A 26,645-nucleotide genomic window follows, 5' to 3' on the forward strand; every position below is an offset into this window, starting at 1 on the left:
AAATAAGTAATTGTAATCCTTAAAATCAACAAAATGTTCTTAGTTTTCTTTGTTCTTTGGTGGTAGATCATCTAGTATTTATTGTTAAATCAAATGAACAAGAAAAACACTGATGCTCTTGTTATATGTTATGGACACAACCTTGTGCTCCTGTTTACATTTCTGCATTTATTAATCTTGCCCTCCATATTTTCTGTACAATACAATAACACAATAAGAACCACATGTAAACAATGACCTAGAAAAGGTTTTAATAACTTTTAATAACGTTATGTTTTTTATGTTTTAAAAGTGTTTTCTATGTAGTCCGTGTATTCTGAGGTTGTTTTGAGTGTGATCAGTAAAAGCTAAACCAGGGGTCACCAGTCATATCCATAAAAGGCCAGTGTGGCTGCAGGCTTTCATTCCAGCCAAACAGGAGCACAATTTGTATTTCTGTTTAAAGATTAGATTAGATTAGATTAGATTAGATTAGATTAGATTCAACTTTATTGTCATTGTGCAGTACAGGGCCAATGAAATGTAGTTAGCATCTAACCAGAAGTGCAATATATAACATTATTTACATAATTTACATAAAGTGCAGTTGTGATATAACATTGTGATTATGGAAGTTGTAACCATATATACATATTGAAATATAAAACATGTAAACAAAGTAACATTGTGTAGATGATGCATTATGTACTGAAGCATGAATGAAATACAACTTTACAGAAGGTGCAGTGAAATTATTGTGCAATTTTTATTTAAAGTGTCTGAATAGTGTTCATCAGGATAACAGCCTCAGGAAAAAAACTTTTACGAAGCCTGCTAGTGCGGGAACGGAGGCTCCTGTAATGTCTGCCAGATGGTAAAAGGCTGAAAAGTCCATGATTTGGGTGGGTGATGTCCTTGACAATATTTCTTGCCTTGCCCAGGCAGTGTTTGTGGTAGATGTCCTCGATGGTAGGTAATTCGGTGCCTATGGTGCGCTGTGCTGTTTTTACCACCCGCTGGAGAGCTTTGTGGTCTGCAACATAGTGAAAAAGTTCACCAGTATCCTGGGAGACAAGTAAGGACAGAGGAGTTCAAGGACCAGGTAAGATCACTGGAAATGTGGAGACCAAGGAACATGAAACTGGACAATTAACCCACAGCAGTTCAGTTGATGTAAATCTATCTATCATTTATATAGTGCTTTTCACAACAAAAGGTCGTCACAAAGCAGCTTTACAGAGATCCGGGTCCAAACCTCCTATGAGCAAACCAGGGGCAACAGTGGCAAGGAAAAACTCCCTCAGCACACGAGGAAGAAACCTTGGAAGGAACCAAAAGGAAGGAACCATCTAGAAATCTGCAAACCAGATTCCAAAAAAGTTGGGACACTAAACAAATTGTTAATAAAAACAGAATGCAATGATGTGGAGATGGCAAATGTCAGAATTTTATTCGTAATAGAACATAGATGACGGATCAAAAGTTTAATCTGAGTAAATGTAACATTTTAAAGGAAAAATATGTTGATTCAAAATTTCACAGTGTCAACAAATCCCAAAAAAGTTGGGACAAGTAGCAATAAGTGGCTGGAAAAAGGAAATTGAGCATATAACAAACAGCTGGAAAACCAATTTACACTAATTAGGTCAATTGACAACATGATTGGGTATAAAAAGAGCTTCTCGGAGTGTCAGTGTCTCTCTGAAGCCAAGATGGTAAGTGGATCACCAATTCCACCATTGTTGCTCAGAAAGATAGTGCAGCAATACCAGAATGGTGTTACCCAGCGTAAAATAGCAAAGACTTTTAAGTTATCATCATCAACCGTGCATAACATCATCAAAAGATTCAGAGAATCTGGAACAATTGCTGTGCATAAGGGTCAAGGCCGTAAAACTCTACTGGATGCTCGTGATCTCCGGGCCCTTAAACGTCACTGCACCTCAGACAGGAATTCCACTGTCAAGGAAATAACAGAATGGGCTCAGGAATACTTCCAGAAAGCATTGTCAGTGAACACAATCCACCGTGCCATCCGCCGTTGCCAGCTGAAACTCTACAGTGCAAAGAGGAAGCCATTTCTAAGCAAGCTCCACAAGCTCAGACGTTTGCACTGGGCCAGGGGTCTTTTAAAATGGAGTGTGGCAAAATGGAAGACTGTTCTGTGGTCAGATGAGCCACGATTTGAAGTTCTTTATGGAACACTGGGACGCCATGTCATCTGGACCAGAGAGGACAAGGATAACCTAAGTTGTTATCAACGCTCCGTTCAGAAGCCTGCATCACTGATGGTATGGGGTTGCATGAGTGCTTGTGGCATGGGCAGCTTGCATGTCTGGAAAGGCACCATTAATGCAGAGAACTATGTTCAGGTTCTAGAACAACATATGCTCCCATCTAGACGTCATCTCTTTCAGGGAAGACCCTGCATTTTTCAACAAGATAATGCCAGACCACATTCTGCAGCAATCACAACATCATGGCTACGTAGGAGAAGGATCCGGGTACTGAAATGGCCAGCCTGCAGTCCAGATCCTTCACCTATAGAGAACATTTGGCGCATCATAAAGAGGAAGGTGCGACAAAGAAGGCCCAAGACGATTGAACAGTTAGAGGCCTGTATTAGACATGAATGGGAGAGCATTCCTATTTCTAAACTTGAGAAACTGGTCTCCTCTGTCCCCAGACGTCTGTTGAGTGTTGTAAGAAGAAGGGGGATGCCACACAGTGGTAAAAAATGGCCTTGTCCCAACTTTTTTGGGATTTGTTGATGCCATGAAATTTTGAAACAACATATTTTTCCCTTAAAATGATACATTCTCTCAGTTTAAACTGTTGATCTGTGATTTGTGTTCTATTCTGAATAAAATATTAGATGTTGGTGCCTCCACATCATTGCATTCAGTTTTTATTCATAATTTGTTAGTGTCCCAACTCTTTTGGAATCCGGTTTGTATATAACTACTTGTAAATTGGTTTTAAGGATGTATTCAACCCAAGTACTCCACATTCATATAAAATATAATGTAGTTGCCGAAGAAAGACTGGAAACTTTTTACCTACAAATTGTCTAATTACAAGCCTATTTTTAAACTACCATTTGATCTTAGATTAAAAGCTGTGGCCCAACAACTCAGTTATCAACATAAGAACCATATATATGAAAAATTCCAAAATGGATTCAGGGCACATCATAGCACTGAGGCAGCCCTAGCCAAGATAACAAATGATTATCTTCTTGCCTCTGGTCTTGTCACGGCTGAGGGAAGGTCGAGGAGGCGGACGTACACGCAAGGACTAACATTTTTGACACAAAAAAAAGTGGCCGGACCTGAGCTGAAAGGAGTCTGGTAAATAGCACACCTGGCCCATAGAAGACCCACCTTGTCTGACTCACTGCCAAAACATGATCATTTTCAAAATAAAGGTTTGTGGTAGATGTCCTCGATGGTAGGTAATTCGGTGCCTATGATGCGCTGTGCTGTTTTTACCACCCGCTGGAGAGCTTTGCGGTCTGCAGCACAGCAACTGCCGTACCATACAGATATGCAGTTAGTAAGTATGCTCTCGATGGTGCAGCGGTAAAAGTTCACCAGTATCCTGGGAGACAAGTAAGCTTTCTTCAGAAGAAAATAGAGGCGCTGCTGCATCTTTTTGATGAGGATGGAGGAGTTCAAGGACCAGGTAAGATCACTGGAAATGTGGAGACCGAGGAACTTGAAACTGGACAACTGACCCACTGCAGTTCCGTTGATGTAAATCTATCTATCTATCGTTACACTTATATAGCGCCTTTCTAGATACCCAAGGACGCTTTACAATCCACACTGTTCAGAACGCTCAGAACACTCAATCCACACACTGGCGAAAAGCGGCAGCCAAACGCGCACAGCGTACTCTCGACCAGGAACGACTGTCCACCTGGAGGACTGCATCGGCCACTAGGATTTCACCCAGGACAGAGTGCCAATCCATATCTGGGTGCACACACATTCACTCACACATACACACTCATTCACTCACACAGTAGGACAGTTATTAGACACAATTCACCTACCCTCCATGTTTTTGGACTGTGGGAGGAAACCGGAGACCCCGGAGGAAACCCACGCAGACACGAGGAGAACATGGAAACTCCACCCAGATGGGATTTGAACCGAAGATCCCAGCGCTGGGAGGCAAACGTGCTAACCACTAAGCCACAATTCCGCCAGTGTTGAGGTAAAGTGCTCCTCAATCTGGCGTTTGTAGCAGTGCTTGGCTATAGCTATTCCTCTCCTCAGGTTAGCTCTGGCCAAGCTGTATGCTTCCCGGTCTCCTGATCTGAAGGCAGCATCTCTGGCTTTGAGCAGAGTGCGAACCTCTCTGTTCATCCAGGGCTTCTGATTAGGAAATGTTATTATTGTCTTTTTTGATGTCACTCTGTCCACACAGTTGTTGATGTGTTTCAGGACAGAGTTAGTGTAGTGTAGATTAAAGACTGAGACGAGTTGATTGAACAAGTAGAATCAGGTGTACTCCTGCTTAATTTGAATAAAAACCTGCAGTACACCGGCAACTTTATGAATAAGACTGGTGACCCATGATCTAAACTCTTTATTGTACTCTTCCTATAGAAGTCTACATACAAAATTCTGACTGAATCTCTGAGCCATGTGGAGATTTCTGTCAGAAACAGAGTTACTGTTAATTTTACTGAAATGCTCTGTCCTTCACTCCACATTACCATCATTTATCCTCTGTGTGATTTACCTCCTGTTTCTGAACACAACTCACTTCTGAACATCTGTGTTTCTCACTTCTGTCTTTTCATGTTTTATTCTGAGATGAGACACTGATGATGAGGCTGAGTTCATACAGAGGGGAGTTCTGAGATACTTACCCACTGTTGCTGTACACTCCAGTGTTGTGTCTCCATCAGTGACCTGACACAGGTAATATCCTACATCTGACCCTATGCTGTTAGTGATCTGTAAGGACACGTTGCTTCTCTGCAGCCCCTGAGTGAACAGACTCACTCTGCCCTCGTAGCCCCGCCCCTCTGTCACCTGTCTGTTCTTATAGAGACAAGCACACTCCGTCTCCTTAAACCACCTGATTTCCAGGTCAACAGCACTGACTTCAGGAGACAGGTGACAGGAGAGAGTGACAGCAGAGCCTAAATCAAATTCATCATCACAGGGCCCAATGAGTTTAAACTCTGTGAAGGGAAACACATCGCAATGTTCACAGTTAAACCTGTTGTAGGAAACAATAATAATATGAAAAACTGATCAATATATGGTTTTTTGTCTCACTGTTGCTTGCAGTCTCCATTTTTTCTCTTTATCTCCTCCTACAGAGAGAGAGAGAGAAAGAGTGAGAGAAAGAGAGAGAGAGTTTGTGTGTGTGTGTGTGAGAGAGAGAGATGTAAGTTTGTGTACCTAGCAGTGTTGTGGTCAAGACTGCAAGAGGCCAGTCCAAGATAAAACAAAGACTTTATCATATAAACATAAGAAAATGGAAACCAATTTGAATTCATTTGTAATTAATTTTAGGGCGGCACGGTGGTGCAGCAGGTAGTGTCGCAGTCACACAGCTCCAGGAACCTGGAGGTTGTGGGTTTGATTCCCGCTCCGGGTGACTGTCTGTGAGGAGTTGGTGTGTTCTCCCTGTGTCCCTGGTTTCCTCCAGGTGCTCCGGTTTCCTCCCACAGTCCAAAAACACACGTTGGTAGGTGGATTGGCGACTCCAAAGTGTCCGTAGGTGTGTGTGTCTGTGTTGCCCTGTGAAGGACTGGCGCCCCCTCCAGAGGAGTATTCCCGCCTTGCGCCCAATGATTCCAGGTAGGCTCTGGACCCACCGCGACCCTGACTTGGATAAGTGGTTACAGATAATGAATGAATGTAATTAATTTTATTTTTCTTATATTATTCCACATTTATTAATACATGTTTCAGCATATATTTTGATATAATTATTAAATATTATTGAGCTAAAAGTATTTTCAATTACTATTTTAGTCTTAGTCAATTTAAGTTGTCCCTCAGTTTTTTTTTTAAACTGAATCAGAAATAATTTTACATTGTCAACTGAATACAAACCAACAACATCCATTGCATTCGTTTATTCATGAATGAGAAAAACATAGTAATTTGCCCTCATACAAAATCGGTTCATTTACGCCGTCTTGGATACTGAAGGAGAATGTCCCTCTATCAGACGGACACTAATTAAATTCGGCATTTCTGTATGAAGATTTCCCTCGTCCTTGTTTTTTGCTGGCTGTCTGTTAACGGACTGCTTAATTGTCCCTTTTAGACCCTGTTTAATATCACTCCGCTATTTTTTTTCTAAATAAATCGTCCGCAAGCGTCGGTGCCGCCCCGAGCGCCTTTGAGAAAACACGGTTACACCGCACGTCAGATTTTTTCCCGCACATATACTAGTGACTTAACGGTAATACTCAATGCGGTGAAGACCTGAAAGCAAGCCCTTCACTTTAAAGGTAAAGTAACAAACTGTGATATAACTATATTGTTTTTAGTAAATGGAATCGACTGCTCTTAAATATGAGTCAGGTTTACTGCTTTAAGTCATTATATTTAATAAGTAGCCCATACAACCATCGGATATCAGTTCAGTTTTTACCATACTATGTACATGAGAAATGGAATAAAATTACTGTACTTATTTTAAAATATTATTTTATGGAGCCTGGTACTTAAAAATTATTTCAATTATTTGTAATTGGACGCCATTTACTCAAACTCTATACAGTAATATATATTTCATAGGTACACAGCATGTTAGACACTGAACTGATATCTGTATTTATTAAGTACCTATTAGAAATGACCATTTTATAAACCGCTTAAGGGCTTTCTTTCTTCTTCACGCGCATTGAGTTTTACCGCTCAGTGTCTGCGCACAAAAATATGACGTGCGGCGAGTGTAACTGTGTTTCTGAAAAGGCGGTTGATTAAACCGGACTCCCGTTACAGAAAAGAGTAGTAACTTGTTTCTCCGTTAGTCAACGGTGCGGATTGAAACCGAGTCCTACAGCACTTCTCACAACACAACACATCCAACAAATGCTCATCTGAAACTCTGAATGTAAATGTGACGGCATTATTGTTTTTGTCCACCACAGGAATTTGAATCCCAGAAAACGGGAAACTGCTCGGCCTCTGCTGCCCTTCCTTTCGCTCTCCTTCAGAGTTATAGGACTGCTTCAGGAGAAACCTGCTCCACTTTAAAGCAGCTCAAATCCGCTCTCTCCACAAAAACGTAAATCTTAAAAAATAACAATAAATAAATAATAAATATAATATAATTTATCCACAAATGCAACACGCACCTCTCTCTCGATTCCAGCGTCCAGAGCAGAGCACTTGAGTTTCAGTTTCTCCTGCAGCTCAGTCCCCCCCCCCCCTACATGTTCCTGCAGTAACCGGAGGCTACAGTTTCAGGATCACAAGTGTAGGACCCTGTGTTTTCGTGACACTGCCCTCTAACGGTATAAGCAGACGAGAAGACTACAGTTTTAGGACCCCATTAGCGATGTACCTAAAGGCTTATTAAACAGAAAAAAATTATAAATTTTTTTTAAAGCTTATTCCGCCCCAAAAAAGTGCAGTCTAAACGGTTATTTATTCCGCCGGTCGGTCCTGTTTCTCATTTCCACTGTCACTGACGTTTTGTTCTCTTCAGTCTGTCCGTATCTCTAGTTTGTCTGTATCCCTCTTTAGTTTGTTTAGCTCTCTGTCCTGTGTTAGTCTGTTTAGCTCTCTGTGTCCAAGTTTAGTTCGTTTAGCTCCCTTTGTCCATGTCTCTGTTAGCTCCCTGTTTGTTGTCTTTCTGTCGAAGTCTCTCTGTTTTGTTATATCTTGTTTAAATAAAAAGTATACTGTGTTTTAGCAAGTGTGTCCGCCTCCGTCAGTCTGCTCCGCGATCCTGACAGTTAAATAATTAAATGTTAGAGACTGACACAGGTGTTTCTGCAGAAAAAAAAAACATGAAACATAATGTGTAAAATGGCCATGTAAAAGATATATGCATTTATATCAAATAGACTCATAAAGCATAAACATCACTGTAATAACTGTGTTTAGTTTACCTAACTGTTGACACCATGGTCTTTATCATTGTTGCTATCATTATTTTTTTAATAATAAACATGAACATTTTCAAAGATCACATTACAAACATTTGATCTCGTTTGTTGATTTGTTCTCATGTAATACCTATAAATATATTTGTAAAAATGTTGGAAATTAACATGGCCCCTGATGCTTTTGAGAAGAATCTTTTCTCAGAAAGAGAAGTGCCCTGATCTAAGAAGATTGTCCTTTACAGGGTTTTATTGCAGAGCTCTAATAACAAAACTGTCTGCTCTGCCCCTGACCCTCAACAATAAATATTCATCTGAACCAATATATAATTATTACACAGTAAACACACAGTGATGTTAGAACAGAGAACACTCCTCTCTTTCTGTAATAAAATGTAAACAGATTTACCAGTTCATTAAACACATCTATTGTGTAGTTTGTGAATTCACCTGGTGCCAGTGTGTAGTGGATAAACTACAGCCGTGAAAGAAGGGTCAGAAATAATGTTCAGAAACACTGCCCTGAGGAAAAAATGAAAATTATCCAGGAAATATATCTATTATTTATCATTATTAGAAACTCATTCATTCATTCATTATCTGTAACCACTTATCCAATTCAGGGTCGCAGTGGGTCCAGAGCCTACCTGGAATCATTGGTCGCAAGGCAGGAATACACCCTGGAGGGAGAGCCAGTCCTTTACAGGGCAACACAGACACACACACATTCACTCACACCTACAGACACTTTGGAGTCACCAATCCACCTACCAACATGTGTTTTTGGACTGGGAGGAAACCGGAGCACCCGGAGGAAACCCACGCAGACACGGGGAGAACACACCAACTCCTCACAGACAGTCACCCGGAGCGGGAATCCTGGAGGTCCCTGGAGCTGTGTGACTGCAACACTACCTGCTGTGCCACCGTGCCGCCCATTATTAGAAACTGTTAAATATTAAAATATTGTTCAACTTCTAGATGTTATTTTTATTGCTTAAGTTATTTTGTGAAAGCCACCGTTTCACTTGTAGATGGTCCACCTTGTAGCTGCAAGGTCAGAGACAGTAGCTCATCTGTTAATGAACAATTTGTGTTGTCATCCTCTAGTCACAGGACACAGGACACTGACCACAGAGCACTGCTGAATATTACTGCTGTGGCCCTGCATAGTGTTAGTCCCCCTTCTACTCTGTTCTTCACTGGTCAGGACCTCCACAGAGCAGGTATGATTTCTGTGGTGGATCAGTCTCGGTGCTGTAGTGACACTGATGTGGTGGTGGTGTGTTAGTGTGTGTGGTGCTGTTATAAGTGCTGTGGTTGTAGAACAATAAAGTGCTACTGTATGGTCAGTGGAGCTCAAAGAATGGACAGTGAATATAGAAACAATGAGGTCCTCTTAATGGTGTAATCTCACATTCTCTTAACATCAGACAACAACTGATTCAATTAAGAATTTGTATTTAAAATATTTTAAAGACTTTGTATTAAAATATTTTGTTCTGTTTGGATTTCAGAAAAAATTACAGACATTTGTAACAAAATGAATAATCATTTACAGATTACAGTTCTGCTCAAATGTGTTTCTCAATCTACATTTTCTGATAAAACAGGAACAAATGTTGTGAGACGTCACATTAATCACAACTCCTAAGTGTCCTTAGTCATAAAGTCATCAATTATGAACTCATCATGAAGTTTCTGGTTAAAGATTTACATCTGCCTCATCCACATTCACAAACTGAAACACATTTACAGACTGACTTTACAAGAAAGGAACAGATTTAACCGACTTGACTCAAGCTCGACTCTACACTGCAAAAAGTGAAATCTAAACAAGTCAGAAAAACTTAAATTTTTTTAATAAATCTTATTTTTTTAATTTTAAGAAAAACTGACTTGAATAGATTTTTTTGTGCAAGATAAATAATCTAGTTTTTAGAAACTTTTTCTAGGATTGTCTTATTAAGAAAAAAAGAGATAATTTTAAGGACAACTTAAAATGATATAAGAAATTTGTTTTAGAGACCAGAAAAATTAAGACGATCCCCACTCCAAATTAAGAAATTCAAGAAAGCTTTACTTAATTTAAGAACTTTTTTAAACATTTCCACTCATACATTTTTCTCTTTCATGACAAAACATTTTTGTGATTAAATAGTATTTTATTGCTATTTTACTTCAAGTTGAGCAAACTTTTAAACTGAGAACAAAGTTTAAAATGAGGTAACATTTCACAAAACTGTAATAAATTCAGCAAAACTCTAAAATCAAAGCATTTTTAGTAATGTAAGTTCATTAAGATTCAGACATTCTGGGTTTTATCACACAAAAACTAAAACAATGAAACTTTGATGGCCAGAATACTAGCAGACATTTGTGCATCTGTGTACTTCAATCACATCACCGAGGTAGTATTTCAGAGGAATGTAGGTATGGTTCTTAAAGCTAATGGCATAGTATGCAGTGTAGTCAACAATCTTATCTGCATCCACCAATGTAGCTTGAGCAAGATTTGGCACCTGAATTTCATAAGAGAGAAACTCAGGGTTGAAAGTTATAGTGTTATACAGCTGACATTCAAAACAATACAATGAAGAATTTGCAATGAATATGTCTTTTATAAGTCCAAATACAGGAGTGCCTTCAACTTCATTACTGATGATCATTGACTTCTGACAAACATACTTATTGCCATTTAGTTCAAGCCACTTTACAGACACAACATGATTCACGTTTTCTATGCCCAAAAAATCTCTCAATTTGTCCTGTACACACTACGCATTTCTCACCTCAGACATTGGCCCTATTACCACCTCCTTTGAGAAAATTGGGTGTTCCACACTGCTGACATTTTGACAGCATTCAAACAACTGGTTGTGCTTTACCAGGGACTTGCACACATTCTTAAAATTTAAGTTTGAAGACCACTGCTTGAAAAAACAATGTTTGGATTCAAACCTCATGCACATATGTCTTACCATTGGTCCTAAAGCTTTCATCTGTGCTGGAATGTGTACCAGATAATGCTGCTTTGGTGTAATGGTGTTTTCAGGAAACAACTGCTTCATATGAAGTAAGTGTTGCTTGATAAGTGATTTCAAGTTTGATATAGTTGCAAGAGAAATTACTGGGGCAAACAGAATCTGAACTATCTGTATTAGTTCAGTAAGTACTTGAATATAGGCATTTCTTTCACAACTGCCCAAAACAAAGGGTAAAATCTTGAGGAGGACAAGCATTTGACCAGAAGATTGCTTCAATTTGTTGTCATTTGAGGATAAGGTTGTAACAGTGATGGGGCATGGCTTGTCTCTGACATCAACTGAGTATGGATATCCCAGTACAGCACAATTAAATGTGTCCAAGTCAAGCTGCCCTGACAGCACAAGATATTTCAACACACTTTTCACTTCTAGAGGCGCTACTCCCTCTAGTACTACATGCATTATATCTTGCGGAGTTTGCTTAATTAGGTCAAAGGATGGAAAGTCAACCAATTTGCTTTTCCTGTTTACTCCATATGTGGTTTTCAAACTATTTTTCAAGAAATCAGTTGTTGCCCTCTCAATTTCATTACACTGTTTGAGATGTCTACTTAATGTCCTTTGAACAAAGCTGTCCTCATCAAATTGAACCTGCATGTCTTCAAAACTGCACTCACAGTGTCTACATTTACAGAATGAAAATCCAACTCCCTCCTTAAACCCTGTTACCTCATGCTGAGCCAAGGTGTCACCACAAAGAGAGACTAATGCACCATATACAGTTCTCTCCTCATCACAGATTTTGATTTTCACACCATGGTACAGCATGTTCAGATCTTTGTATATTCTGTCCAATATTACATCAACACTACTCTGAGCAATATCAGTTGCCTTTGCAATGGCAAGTAAACGGATAGCAGCCAGCTTAGACCTATATTTCGGATTTATATTCCCTAAGGTATAGTACACCATTAGAAGTTTGTTTTTAGAGGCATGTGAACCCAGAGGATTACACAGTTCTATTTCATCCGTGTACAGTATCAGTTGTAGGGCATTGGGTTTAACAGAGAATAATGGATGTGATTTCATAATATCACCATCAATTATGTCTTTTAAAAATCCAGCCTTGCATTTCTCTATACCTTTGTCGAACATGGCTAGAACCACAGGATGTGAAAGTAATTGTTCCAAACTTTTGACCAAAGGTATGTAGTAAAAGTATTGAGATCTTATAGATAAAGCCCGAGAGGATTCCTTTGTTTTATAGCATGCAGACTGGCCAATCTCGATTTCCTCTGCTTCAACTAATCCAAATAACTTCTTGATAGTTGAGTCTTGCATATATGTAGTGGAAACTCTGACAAATGGGTCTTCAAACTGATCAAAAATGTCCATTGCCTCACGATGCAGTTCATCTGTAACTTGTGAATGTCTCTGAAGTACCAGTGCCATCTGATTCCGCAAGTTCTCCAGCAATGATGCTTGGAATTGCTGCACTCCAGATACAATATCATTGACTGCGCTCTAAAAGGTAACAAAATATTTTTGCAAGTTATTTACTCACAATGTGTAATACAGTATTTCTCAATATTAAATCTAAGTCATGTGTAAATTTAATAAAACATTATGACCATGACTACATTCACAACCCTGTCAACATTATAGACGGTCACATAAAAAAAAAAAAATTATAAAAATTAAAAAATTATATGAACCTTTCCATCAATAGCATCCGACAACATCCCAATATTGCAGTGTGTGTAATTTTAAAATCAGAGCATCATTAATTTTTGCTTGTTTTGTTATGTATATGCATGTAGTACTTTCCATGTACAAAATGTAATTCAGTGATTTTCCCCCCAACATTCCCCAAGCTTTATTAGTTACTGCATAAATACATAAATTATGCAATTAAAGCCAGCCAGCAGTACTGACAAAGGTTGGTGTCAGTGTATATGCACAAGCAGCACAAATGACAAATTTTGTAGTCAGTTTTAGATGTGTAAATTTCAGCTTAGCATATTATATCTTACCTGTGATAGATGATGTTTCTCTCTAGCAGAGAGCACAAGGGCAGTGGCATGTTTTCTCAGTACCATTTCCTCAAGCTCTTCATGTGTGGCACCTCCTACCTGTTGCAATTAGATAGGTATTTTAATTATACATAAAGACGCACAGCAATTAATAAAAAACTCAGCTTTAAGTATAATAAATATTATTATTTAATAGTATTTAATAATTCAACGCTTTTGCAATTACTGCCCCGCAAATTTTACATTTTCAAAAAAAATGGTTCAGGATTGACACCGACTCCACGAAGAACCGATATATTCGAGTCAATTCTCTTTACTCCAAGTGTAGTTTTTACAGCTGTAAATACTGTTCGTAATGGTCTTTTTGCTTTTTAGTAATCCAACGCTTATGCAATTGCTATCCCACAAATTAAAATGATCAGAGAAATTGGTGGAGTCGACACCGACTAGTCCAAGAACCGACTCTTAGAAGTCAAACGTCTTAGCTCCAAGTGTAGTTTTACAGCGGAAAATGCTTTTCTTAACGGTCAATTTCTCATTACTCATGAAAACATAGTCATGAAAAATGTTCTGTTTTGTCTATCATGATTCTGGTATTACACACGCTTATCTTAAATGTGCTATAAATGTTTAACTCCGTCATAAACAAAGTGACCGAAAGTTGAACTACGACCTTTATAGTGCACTACAGGCAAAATCTGTGGCTTATGTACCCTAACATTACATTAAATATGTAGCTAATAGTGATGATTAATAGAAAAACTTCTATTAAACACATAGCGAACTTGCTATTTTGCTATATAAAAGTTATTTAATCACACTGTGCGAAGACAGTCCAATTCGGGATGCAGCCTGCAGTCTAATTCAAACTTGGTCACCGTTTTTTTATTTTTTTAAATAAAGCTAATAAGTACTGTAAGCTGAAAGGTACTGGTAAAAGGGTTATATAGAATTAATACTGTGTTATACAAATAAACATGTTTGTGAACTTACTTGTGTAGACTGGAGCTGTGTCGTATTTTGTTGAGTCTGGGTTGTGATTTGGGCTCCAGGAGTAGAGGGATATGGATTATCATCACGGGGAGCTGAAGCTGAGGGACCTCGGCTATATTCACCATCATTCACACAGTCAGTATTACACACTGCATGACCTGCTGCTGGTGGTCCACTTTCTTCCAACACTGACTGAATGCTAGGTATATCAAAATTCTCGAAATATCTCTCTCTCGGTTGAATTCGGAAAGTTGTAGATGCACAGGGGCCTGCATCGTCCTCTGTGGCATTATCAGACCCTCGGACTCCACTCGACCTGATGCATTTGCGACTGAGAAGATGTGAAGAATGGCTCCGTTTGATATGATAATAAAACGAGTTGTACACTCTGTATTCCTGAGTACAACCATCAATACCGCAAATTACTCGAAAATTCGGGCTACGGCTATGCACAGTATTTATGTGGTTCAGCAATGCTCTTAATGTTACTGCCACAAAAAGGCAACAAATAACACACTGCCAACTCATTTTTATTTTATGCTCAACCACAGAGAGGAAAGCCAAAAATACATTAGCGGAAGGTTACATTACTGAGAAAGGGGGTGGCGGTAAGTCACAATTAGTCGACATTTCATTTTATATATAACGTTACCTGTATAACATAAAAAGACAGGTTAACATCCATTCTTATCATAGTCTTCATATTTGAACTTTGGCAATAGAAAAGATTTTCGGTATTTTACTATGTTAACAGCATAGGTTGAACCCTACTGATCCATCGAGTGGAATCACCCTACTTCATCTGAGCGGGAACGTTCGTTAAGCAGAGCTTGGAAAACCTCAGCGCAAAGGTATTTGAGAATGCAAATACATTTTAACTCTGTATAAACTGGGTAAGATAAACCAGATAAATTAATGAATTAAATATATACGTTTATTTTACTATTTTAAGTAATGTTTAACTATAGTTTTTATTTTCAAATCGGCAACTTGGTTTGATTAAACTAATTCAGTTAACTGTCATGCTAGCCTAGCTGAACCTAGCTAGCTATTAGCTTATTAGTCCGTGCTACACTAAGTGTTGTTATTTTAACCTCACATTACTAGTGAACTTTTACCATCAACGTGACCTGTCTGGACGTTACTCCTTTAGATTATGGATGATGTTACAAGAGCTACGTTACAAGGTAAAAATCCTCCTGCCCATTCTCTAAATTGATTCTAATAAGCCATTAATGACTGTTCATTTTCATATTTGAAAGTACAGAATCGTCTTATGCTTTGCTAAAATCATTACACATTCAAGTGATATTTGTTTTTAGTCATGTCTTTAAAAAATCTTTTGACATTTTCTATTTATTTTGTTTCTTAATTAACAGAGTTTATATAATTCGCTATAAAACAATTAATACAGAACAGAAAAGAGGACATATCCAGAATGGGCTTCAACCCCATAAACCCCTTAAAGTGCTAATACAAAACATTTAACAAAAAATATTTTCTTTTTGCATAAGATTCAATGGATTTTATAAAGCAAATTATTTTACACTAAAATGTATACTAACTTTTGTATGTGGACTTACTATAAGCTATCCCCTAATAAGTAATTAAAGTTAGTAATCATTTTTATTCCCTAGAGTAGGAAATGTTCAAGGTTTCACAGTTAAAGGAATTGGTATAAATGTTTACTTAATTCAGACGAATTCAGGAAGTTAAAGACACATTTGGAGTGCATCTAATGTGGTTTTATAGTTTAGTACTGTACTTGCAAAGCTAATTTTTCTAACAGGTGCTACAAATGGATAAAGTTAATCACCCCAAAAATTCTGTTAATAAATGCCCTGCCCTTCTCTCAATCTGCTCATACATTAAGGTCAACCAGTGTTGTTTAGGACATCGTATGTGTTAGTTAAAAATAAATAAAAAACGAAAAACCATATATAGCTTAATACTGTGACAGCCATTTTAGACATAAAATTCGGAGCACCCGTTATGTTCACAAAGGAATGCTACAGATGTGTGTTTTTTGTTGTCTCCTCAGGTTTTTAGATTAGATTGTATGACTTGGGCTATCCTGTTATCTTGTGGACTACTGAAATGGAAACTATAAAATGGCAAATTTGTGTCTGTATGCTTGATGCATGTGAATCTGGAAGTAAGTCGACAAATTGGCTACAATTGCTGTCATCTTCAGCTATATAATAGCAGTTGTGTTTTTTGGCTTTTATAACTTAAAAATAACTTCTTTGTCCCTGACCATGTCAACAAGGTGACGTTAATTAAAATCTGGATCTGCGGTTTGATGCGTCTGAGTTTTGGGAATATGTTTACATAGAATATTTACCTATAAATCCTTGTGTTTGTTAAAAAATGAAACTAAATTTAAAAATAACTAAATGTGTCATTCATGTGGGACTCGATGTCACTAGTTATTTAAATTTAATTATCTTACAATGAAGCTTGAATTGCCTGTGGTATTGGATAGTTATAATGTGGGAGTCCTACTGTGAAAGATCTGTTTTAAAATAAATTTTTGGTTGGGGTACAAGTCCCAGGAATATTAGGGCATTTGTGTTTGTTATTACTTATTACTACTTACTTACTAACTTACTTATTAATAGCAGCGAACATCAGTGAAGCCCTGTTACCAACCCTGTCTCGTGAAGATATACGTGATCTTTTACCTGGACCTGAACATTTTCTTAGAAGAAAGGCGATATGGGACCTCTTTCACAAGGAACAGGAGGTACACATTAAGCTCATCCTGATTGGCTTAGCATGTTTAATGTCATATTATCATTTTATTTCAATAATTTACTAATAGCTTTTTAAGTTTCACAGTAATTTGCTGTATTATATTTACTGTAATTGTTTTAATAGTCCCAGTCATATACATTAAAATATTTTGTAGTCTGCTGCATAATCAATAGCCAGGTTTCCATCCATACGTTTCACAAATTTGATCTGGATTTATGGAATTATGTCAGGAAAAAAATGATATTTGTTTTTTGATATTTGAACAAAAGTTGTTTTCATCCATAATTAAAAGAAAGTTATTAATTGGTTATATTCATGTAATTTTAGCTTAATACTCTTCATCAGGGCCATCAGGCAGCAACCCCCACTCAAGAGAAAGGTTCAAGTGACAGAAGGCTGACTGCAGTACAAATGAACCCCAGTATCTCAGAAACTCCTAGGTCCAGCAACCCTGTCCCTTCCAGACCTGATGTACACAAATCAGTGGATCCTCCAAGAACCCTGCAGCTACCAAATCCTGAATATATAGTATATACTGACAGTGAGCTAGAACATGTTAGAGGGCAGTATTTTGAAATGCAGCGTGTTGGCCAAGAAGATGTATGCTTCCTGTCAAAAGAACTTCGTTGCCGATTAGTGAGAAACACAGTGACCAACATGGTGTCAATCATCAGAGCAACAACGTCTGAATTTATGTATCCATCCAAAAATGATGTCCAAGCTATGGCAAAGCGGCTTGTGGAGTATTATCCTATGCTTCGTGACAACTCTGCAAACTGCAGACACAGTTGGGTAAGTGATTGTTCTGTCTGTGAAATGAGTCTGTAACTTGTTAGTAATGTCATAGAAGACAGCCAAATTACTCTGTGATTGAAAACATATTACACCATGCCCTCTAAGTGTTGGTGTAATACCCAGCAGATTCTAACTATTGTGGAGAATAATGGCATTGAAAAATATCTTATTATTTGAATACATATTTTTGAGCAACTCAGTGTAGTGTTTACCTAAGCTGAAAGTTGAAATAATTATTTGTAATCAGAACACAGTTAAACTTCTGTAAAATTTAGATTCATGACTGTTAAACAACAACACATGGACCTTTTCAGGTGCTGACTCTGTATATTACTTTAGATAGAAAAAAAATGTACATGGCCTTCAGTGTGTAATTAATAATATCTAGAATCTGTTGGGGATATATAGTTAAAATACATTATTATGTCTTGTTACACATGTTTTGTATGCAGGAACAGCTTTTCAAGCAATTAATGAAAAGACTTAACAACATAAAAACACCAAAAAAGAGGCAGGGACCTACACCACAAAGACAGAGGAAAAGAAGACAGTTGGATTTTGAGTGTTCTGATGGCGACTCAAGTGAATCCACCTTTAATACATCAGGAAGCACTGCGGCAACTGTAATCTTGGAGAGAAAAAGAACCAGCACACCATCATCAGAGGGCAATGATTCTATTGAAGGTAAATCCATTTCATTTTAAGAATATCCCATTGTCCAGTAATCAAACCTGAATGTGGCTAGAGAAATTGAACCTAATTGTCAACTGAATTTGGAAAACTGGTTGATTAATTAGGTAAGGGGCAATTTCTTGTTCACTGGGGACAGATAGGGATGAAGAGCATTTTTTTCTTAAATAATTGGAACAATCATTTAAAATCTGCATTTTATGTTTAATCTTGTTGTATTAATCTTATATTACAGTTTTTTACATTCGCTAACATCATTTTTTCCAATCTGTAGTCACATTTATAAAACTCTAAGTTTAATTAGGGAACATAATTGTATCACACTCCTTTATAATTGTAGATTTTAAAGTTGTGTTTATTTCAGTTGTTCTTAAAGAGAAGAGAATGTAATGTACCTTTAGGGAACCCAACTGAACTCCGAAACCGCTGTTGTACCTTCAAAGATACATTCACACTGTTTTTACCTTTAGTGACAATGATGCACCTGTACATTATCTTTTTTTCTCCGACAGTGTACATTTATAAATACTTTTACCATACCATGGTTGTCTACCATACAGTAAATATTATTCATTCACCTCTAGATAGTATGTTACCATAAATGCACACATTTGACCCTAAAGCAAAAAATGTTGTAGATGTCATAACACCTATTGTTTGCTGATAGAACTGAAACATGGAAAGTAAAGCTGTTTCTGGAATGCCATCAACTGTTAGAATTATTAGAGTTGTTTTGCTGTGATTGACTATGTTCCTCTTGGACAGAAAATGTGCCAGTGTTTTGAAAGAATGACTCAATATTGAGGCATGTTTGCCATGTTTTGATAGAGTTTGTGTATGTAGAGAATGTTTTGTTTGAATATTGAAATGAAGACTTGGTATTTAATGAACAAAATCTGGTTTGGAGCAGAAAATTATCTACTTGGCTATGTGTATAAGGTAAGATGAGTTGCTGTGTTATACAGACTGTAATACAGAGTCTTATGTTTATTAAAAAGCAGAAGCTGTTGACCAGAGTGGAGAAGGTATTCATACTGAAGAACTGGAAGGCCATTCTAACACTGACAGTCAGCAAAGCCAAGCGAGACATTATCGCACCCTGCAAGAATTGTATAAAAGACCAAAACCTAATAAGGAAGCTGTTTCTCAGCTGCTAGACCTTGAGTTTGATGCCCGTCGAGCCTTCATCAACTCTGACACTTTGAGAGACCAGGACAGGCCAGCTAACATACTGCAAGCATACCCCTGTTTCAAAGAATTAGATCATGCAAGTATTTATTTTAGCTATGTTCCTAACTTGAAGATTGCTTAAAATTTTATTAATTTTATTAAATCTTTATGTATGATTTTATTTTTCCCATTTCTTATGATAGGTCATGGAAGAACTTGGTCGCATCCTTGACAGACAAAACCCTCAATTAATTTCACATCTGAAGACGCGCTGGGAGAGCTTTTATCGCAAAGCTCAGTTCTATGGGGTTTTTAAAAAGGTTTTGAGGCCACCGACAACACTTGACAAAAGTGAGAAACTTAACAGGATGTACTACTTTTCTGTTATCCTTACAGCTTAACATACACTTAACCCAGATGGTGGAATTCAATTCTGACTTAGACATGAGCTTGACTTTTGAAAAACTAAATGGAATGTTATGATAAAAATGCATTAATACGAACGGACCTTGTTATAGGCAACATTCAGGATTTTAATAAAAAAAAGAAAAGAAAAAAAACACTTTTAACAAAATTCTGAGGATGTTTCATTTGCTGCTCTCCAGTCGGTTTTCATGCTAAATCAATCTAATGTGTTTACAAACCTAAAGTGTCAGTAAATGGGGTTTAAAAAAAAAAAGTGTCTCGGCCCGGTATGCTAGGCTTTGTTTCTGGAAGCTTTTATTCAATGAATCGACCTTTGAAAAGCATGAACTGATATGAGGTTATTGCTCTATTCTTGCTACATAGATGTATAATATTGACTTATTTTTGCTATAGATGGAACTGACTCTAAATTCAGGAGAGAGCGAACTCAAGTTACAAATGACTTTCTGTGGTAATTCCAACAGTGAATAATAACTTACAGATAAGTTTAACATCAGCCACCTACAAGCAACAATCACCCCCCCCCCCAACCATACCATTCCACCTAGACAAATGAAAGAACAGCGTTTTTCCACTTTTGTAGATGTTGCCTTTAACACGCCCTGTAAATTTGAGACACTTTATTAGATTGATAGCAAATTAGTTAGACATCAAATCTATGTCAGATTAAAACGATGAAACTCAAGTCCAATTTTAATGCATCAGTGCAGTGTATAATGTATCATACTGCTTATGTCTCAAACAGTGACCCACTGTATAGCCATGATGAAGGCTCTGCCTGGGATGTTCCCATCACCTGTGGCCCCACCCAAGAAGCTGGGACATCCAAGTGAGGCGATAGTGCATGTTCTTGAGGTAAGCAATTAATGGGAATGCTTTAAGTGAAGTTTATCAGAATCATGAATATAATGATCTGAATAACTAGGAGAGGGATTTTTAATTGCATTTTGTCAAATAATTTCTGTTTGTATATTACTGTCAGAAACAAGTCATGATCCTTACATTTTGGACCCTCTATCCTTGTCCACCTCAGCACATTTTATAATCTTTTTTAATTGATTTTAAACTTTTCTCCATTACAAATTTTGAAAGTAAAGTTCAGTTGAAGTGTTAATAACTCTTATATTTCTAATATTCTAATATTTTTTTATGTTACAGCCCACAGAAGACCCAAACACCTATCTTCAGAGAAGACCTATCTTTAGTCCTTTTTGATGGTTTGTGATAGCAACTGCATGCTGGCCATTGGTTCTTCACCTGTGACAACATTTCCAAAAGAGAACATAGACACAGGTGTGCTTTACCTTCTGGCATACTACTACACATTTCATCTGACCTATCCAAAGTGCATTGCAACACTCCTGTCAGTACTTCAGACAGAAGTCCTACAGGATGCCATTCATGATCGAGATGCAACTTCATCCTACAAAAAAGCCTTATCTGAGTGGAAAAAATTCATTGGAGAATAGGGAAATTCCATTGGCCATTCAGCAGTTGCTGTGTTGCAGTATTGTTACAGTAGGGGTAATAATAATAATGTAATAATAGCATATAATCCAGTTTGATTCACAATATTGAGATTATTTGACATTCTCAGAATATTCTAAACATATTATGGTGGAGAGGGGTGTTGGTTGTCATTGGTAATTAGACAAAACAACTGCATTATATTTCATAATAATAATAAAACCCTTCTAAACAATGCACATTTATCTTATTTTTACATTAGGCTTCCAGAATTTCTTGGTGCATTGTCATACCCTGAATAAAGTAAAAAGCATAATGAATATGTTGTACACACTTATGTAGTGCCTGTTGGTTTCTTGGTTTTTACAATGCATCTGATTTGTTTTGTAAGCAAGTGCTATGCATATTCTGATAATAAAGCTGTTCATTATTATATTTAATTTTCCAATTTGTTTCTCATTTCAAGAAGAATTTAAAAAATGGTGTCTAATTTTAAGCATTATATTTTTAATTTAAGAAAATGTAAAATATATTTATATTTATTTTATTACAATATTTTCCATTTTAAGGTTTAAAGTGTGCTCAATGTTTCTAATTTAAAGTAAATTTTTACCAAATTAGGTTTTTTGAAAGTAAGATTATTAGGCTAGTTTTGGTGATTTTTGAATCATTATTATGAGATGGAATCCAGTGATTGTTACTTAAATCTAGCCATAATGCCTCAAATCAATACAATTTTTACTTATTTCAAGATTATAAGACCATTAACAATGCAAGATATTTTTTCTAATTTTAAGAAAGCTTAACAAGATAAATTTACTCACTATATTGGCAGATAATTTTACTTGATTCAGGTAATTTCTTTCTTGATTTGTGTTTATTTTTCTTATTTTTTGACATAGATTTTTTGCAGTGTATGTAGACAGAACCTCTATCATTGATACTCTGGGCTCAGCTCTGCAGAAACTGCACTATGTAATTCTTAGTGGAGGGTAGGAAACCACCACCCCCTCTCCACTGAGGAGTACAGGAGTTTCAGTACAGTGCTATAAATATGAATTACACTTGGCGGAGCCCCTGGAGCAAAAAACCCAAATCTTATGTAGTGTTCACTTAAATTATCTTTTCATTTGCATATTTTTCTAAGCAGCATTTGTGTAGATGTGATCTGGACCTAAGCAGTCCTCCTTCTGCATCCTGCCACCACACAATATCTACACGCAGCAGCACTGAAGCTCTAAATCCAGGCTGGAAAGCAGTGACACTCTTTGATTGAAGGGGAGAGAGCATTTGTCTTAATAAAACTGTCTCTCTTTCAACAAGCTTGCACTTTGAAATCATATCTCTATGACAATAAGTGTGGTCCAACTCTCCCCTGCTCCTCCGGTCTCCTCGTCCTGTGCAAGACCAGGAACACCCCCCTGTTGATGATTGGCTGGAGTAATGTTTTAATATTCAGTCCAAACCTCTTTGTGTTTCCCATCCTTAGGCTTAGGCTTTTTAGAAGGTCACTTCATTACTCCTCTACACTGAGTTCACACGCTCCTCCTGATGCCCCTCTCTCCATAATCATCACATCAAACTGAATAAATGCCTTTGTGCACAACTGAGTATAATTGTTTCATCAGTGAAACACTGAGGAAACCCCAACTTTATCTAAAATTCTGAATAATCTTAGAGAGGTTGTTGACCCATGGAAACTTTATAAACACTTTTAGTAACACAGTCTAATATGTACCTCTTCTATAATAAAAAAACACGGTTATTTACCACCACAAACACCTGAGCTAAAGATGAGTAGCCCACCGTGGTCAGAAGACCCTCCACACCCTCACAAAAAAAAAAAGAAAAAGAAAAATCTTTTAAGGCGATGATCACAATTTCTTTTTGTTAGTTTCCTCACTGGTCTGTTTGTGTGCTGTCTGGTGTTTGTACACATCCCTGGCTAGGTAACTGGGACCAAAAGTCTTTCATCTCGGTCTGAAATGGTTCAGAAGCCCGCTGCCGTTCAGGCACAACAGAGAAACAGCATCTGGAGGCATTGGACAGTGGGGAGTAAAAAATATTTAAATGAAATTAAACATGAATAGGATGTTGCTTTATTCCTGCTCCATATGTGGGTAATATTGACTTATTTTTGGTTTCAGACGCATAACATAAAGTCAAACCGACTCTGGAGAAATTCTGGAGAGTGCTTACTGCATGAAAGTAAACACAGACCGAGTTACAAATGAGTTTCTGTGATAATTCAAACAGTGAATAAAGGCATACAGACCAGTTAAACTTCGACTACAAACAAGCTACAGTCACTTCTGACTCAAACACACTGTTCCACCTTAAAAGACACAGAGCTTCTGAATGAACACAAACAGCACGGGGAGTTTGTTTTGCTGTGAGAACTGTAGATCTCTGGAATTTTAAAAGTTTCCTCACCCCAGGACCACACATTCTCACCAGCTGCTGCTCTTTGAGCAGGTCCAGATCTCTTGGTTAACTTTAGTGCACACAGTGATTTCAGCAACAAACACGACAAAGACCACCTCCCTTTTCTGTTGTTGTCTATTTCTAAAGAACTCAGAACCATGAACACAATTGGCACTTAAATAAAAAGTAAATAAACAATAATTCATGGTCAGTTATCAATGTGATGATTTGTTTCATTTTCCCAGGTACTGCTCCTCTTAACACCTCCACAGTTGCCTCGTTATAACAACAACTGATGTGGCTATGCACGCACATGCAACTGCTGTCCTAAAATACTGATCAGACTTAGGCCCTTGAGTCTTGCAGTTCGGACACTCAGCCTTTGACTTTGAAGCCAAAATATTTCTCCGGATTTCAGGCAGCAGGATCTTCATTAAGTTTCTCTCTGCTTCAGCTCTGGCTTCTCCTTCATACGTCTCCATGATCTCCTCCATCTGTCTGTGTCTCTCCTCCATCTCACACCTCTTTCTCTCTTCTCTTTCAGTCTCTTCACCTTTTCTTCCATTTCTGTCCTTCGCTCTAACTCTCTCTCCAACTCTCGTTCCAGTCCTCTCCTTTTCTCTTTATCCCTCTCTTCTTTCATTCTTCTCTCTAGGTCAGTTGTTCGGTCGTTAAGTTGTTTTATTTCTCCTTCGTGCTCTTGTACTGCTCCCTCTATCCTTCTCAGAGAGTTCTGCAGCTCCTTTTCATGTTTTTCCTTCATTTCTTTCTCTTCCTTCATCCTCTTTTCCTCCATTTCTTTCATGATCTTTGTCTCCATTGCTCTGATCTGAGCTTCTGTCTCCAGGAAGATCTCACTGCTGTAGAATTCTCTCTGTTTCCTTCCACCTTCTTCTTGATCTTCTCCAGCAGCTCTGAGACCTGAGACCTCTCTCCACTCTCCTTAATGTTGAGACAGTGAAACCTGTTCCCACATTTCTCCACAAGGCTCTGGACCTCCTGGTTTCCTGACTGGACAAACTCTTCAATCTTCTTCTCTTGGTCTTCATCAGTGACGGTGAAGAGGATCATGGTGTTCCTCCAGCATCTCTCTCCAAACATCTCCTCCATTTTCTGCAGCATGTCTCTCTCCTCTCCTGAGGTCTGCTTCACTGGTATGACTAGGAGGAAGGCGTGGGGTCCTGGGGCTGACAGACGGACACAGAGTCCCACGTCCTGTCTCAGCTCGTCCAGAGAGAGTCCAGGACTGAAATAGTCAGGAGTGTCCACCACAGTCACCTGCCTCCCAGCCACCTAGCCCTGTCTGCTCTCACTCTGCTGCCTCACTGTAGACGCTCCAGCCCTGCTCCTCTCCTCTCGGCCCAGGAGCCTGTTTCCTGCTGCACTCTTCCCACTTCCAGTCCTCCCCAGCAGGACCAGCCTCAGCTTTGATACACCACCAGACTCTGGAGGAGACTCTCCACTCACTGCAGATCAACAAGAATGAAGGGGTTAATTTATTACTAAGCATGAGAATGGTCTGTCTAGAGAAACATTTCAGAAACTATATGAATGTGTGATTATTTACTGTGTGGAGGAAGTTCTTCTTTACTGTTTCTCCTCCTGAGTGGAGCTGGGTCTGGAGTCTCTTCACTGACTGAGAAACCACAGAACCAGAATAAACACACATTCTTAAGGAGAGTTTGTGGAGAGTTAATGCTGTAAAATTAAGGTAGACAGTTAATGTTTCATTCAGCCAAAATACCTATTTTTAAAGAGCTGTGTGCAGATATGCAATTATGTGAATTAATGTGGGAATTAGCTTTTTTAAATTAATTTCACAACCTCTACAGAGAATACAATCCTGCAATTTACACACACAATTAATCTTTATTTATTGAACTGTGGCCCTGAACCTACCAGGAATCACTGAGCACAAGGCAGGAATACACCCCAGAGGGGGCACCAGAACTTTGCAGGGCGACACACACTCACACATTCACTCACACCTAGGGACACTTCTAGTAGCCAATCCACCTACCAATGTGTGTTTTTGGACTGTGGGTGGAAACCGAAGCACCTGGAGCATGAGGAGAACACACCAAACTCCTCACGGTCAACTACCTGGGGGAATATATATATATATGAGCACAAGGCAAGTACACACATTTGAGTGGGCACCAGAACTTTTCAGGGAGTGTTCCTGCCTTGCCAATATATATAAATATATATATATATACACAAACCACTATTCTAATTTGCTGAACAGTGTGTGATATAACCTTCACAGTACAAGAAATATTCTGAAAAATATAAACTACTCATTGCAGAAATCAATGTAAGTGACCTGGTCAGTTACTTACAGTCTGGAGGTCTCCCCTCCTTGCTGTTTCTCCTCCTGACTGGAACTGATGATGGAGGATGTGTTCTTTCCTGCAGCTGCTTGTTTCTCTCCTCTAGAAGTCTCTCTTTCTCTTTAACCTGCTCCTCTCTCTCCATTAGCTGTGTGTGTATCTCACTTACAATCCTCTCCTTCTCTTCAAGCTGTTTGTCTTTTTCACTCACTTCAGTTTTCTGTTCTTCCAGTTGGACCTTCATCTTCTGGAGTGTGCTGCTCTTTTCCTGCAGCTCCTTTCTCTGTGTCTCCAGTTGATTTTTACAGCTGTCCACCTCTTTCACTGTGTCCTCCAGTAGAGACTCTCTCTCTCTCAGCAGTTTCCTCACATTCTCCAGCTTTGTGTCTTTCTCCTTAAACTGTTCACTAACACCTTCAAGTCTTTCATTTGTCTCCTTTAATAACACATCTCTTTTATCAATTGTCTCTAAATGTTCTTTTATAACTGTGTCTTTCTC

At 38.1% G+C, this 26,645-nt stretch overlaps 3 protein-coding genes across 9 annotated transcripts in view; 1 reads left to right on the forward strand and 2 right to left on the reverse strand.

Moving 5' to 3' along the window:
• Positions 1–507: 507 nt before the first annotated feature.
• LOC136682975 (butyrophilin-like protein 3) overlaps positions 508–26,645 on the reverse strand; it is a 173,820-nt gene continuing 147,682 nt past the window's right edge. The window contains exons 1-5 of one of the 2 annotated variants that reach the window (XM_066658960.1): positions 7,319–7,380; positions 5,403–5,832; positions 5,277–5,314; positions 4,862–5,179; positions 508–1,012 (exon numbers count right to left, since the gene is read on the reverse strand). In XM_066658960.1, the coding sequence (XP_066515057.1) occupies positions 750–1,012; positions 4,862–5,179; positions 5,277–5,295 (600 nt within the window). In that variant the 5' untranslated portion in view covers positions 5,296–5,314; positions 5,403–5,832; positions 7,319–7,380 and the 3' untranslated portion in view covers positions 508–749. Of the gene's footprint in view, positions 1,013–4,861; positions 5,180–5,276; positions 5,315–5,402; positions 5,833–7,318; positions 7,381–26,645 lie in introns of those variants that run through there. The other variant, XM_066658961.1, reaches the window with a different exon arrangement.
• Positions 10,248–13,178, reverse strand: LOC136676473 (uncharacterized). Its single transcript, XM_066653535.1, has 4 exons — positions 13,092–13,178; positions 11,710–12,582; positions 10,465–10,593; positions 10,248–10,274 (listed from the first exon to the last, which is right to left on the reverse strand). The coding sequence occupies exons 1-4, from the start codon at positions 13,155–13,157 to the stop codon at positions 10,248–10,250; spliced, it is 1,095 nt and encodes a 364-aa protein (XP_066509632.1). The 5' UTR covers positions 13,158–13,178.
• Positions 14,601–21,802, forward strand: LOC136687581 (uncharacterized). 6 transcript variants are annotated; one of them, XM_066662080.1, is made up of 10 exons: positions 14,601–14,692; positions 14,839–14,935; positions 15,192–15,271; positions 16,706–16,830; positions 17,169–17,633; positions 18,089–18,320; positions 19,325–19,593; positions 19,700–19,847; positions 20,668–20,777; positions 21,081–21,802. In XM_066662080.1, exons 3-10 carry the CDS (start codon positions 15,241–15,243, stop codon positions 21,135–21,137), a joined length of 1,437 nt encoding a protein of 478 aa, XP_066518177.1. In that variant the 5' UTR covers positions 14,601–14,692; positions 14,839–14,935; positions 15,192–15,240; the 3' UTR covers positions 21,138–21,802. The 6 variants fall into 6 exon arrangements, with proteins under 6 accessions (XP_066518177.1, XP_066518178.1, XP_066518176.1 ...); XM_066662081.1 differs by having other exon boundaries at positions 16,709–16,830; XM_066662082.1 differs by lacking the exons at positions 14,601–14,692; positions 14,839–14,935 and adding exons at positions 16,126–16,239; positions 20,316–20,373 and having other exon boundaries at positions 15,213–15,271; positions 17,187–17,633.

The sequence above is a fragment of the Hoplias malabaricus genome, chromosome 2, assembly GCF_029633855.1.
Source record: "Hoplias malabaricus isolate fHopMal1 chromosome 2, fHopMal1.hap1, whole genome shotgun sequence".
NCBI classification, from domain to species: Eukaryota; Metazoa; Chordata; class Actinopteri; order Characiformes; family Erythrinidae; genus Hoplias; species Hoplias malabaricus.

Excerpts from the sequence above, each read along its gene's own strand:
- LOC136676473 (XM_066653535.1), bottom strand. The coding sequence starts at position 13,157 with ATGGTACTGAGAAAACATGCCACTGCCCTTGTGCTCTCTGCTAGAGAG. Across the intron at positions 12,583-13,091 it reads AGAAACATCATCTATCACAG|AGCGCAGTCAATGATATTGT; the intron begins GTAAGATATAAT and ends GTTACCTTTTAG. Across the intron at positions 10,275-10,464 it reads ACCTCGGTGATGTGATTGAA|TTTAAAAGTTTGCTCAACTT; the intron begins GTACACAGATGC and ends CTTTGTTCTCAG.
- LOC136687581 (XM_066662077.1), top strand. The coding sequence starts at position 16,182 with ATGGAAACTATAAAATGGCAAATTTGTGTCTGTATGCTTGATGCATGT. Across the intron at positions 18,321-19,324 it reads GGGCAATGATTCTATTGAAG|CAGAAGCTGTTGACCAGAGT; the intron begins GTAAATCCATTT and ends TTTATTAAAAAG. Across the intron at positions 19,848-20,667 it reads ACCGACAACACTTGACAAAA|TGACCCACTGTATAGCCATG; the intron begins GTGAGAAACTTA and ends TGTCTCAAACAG.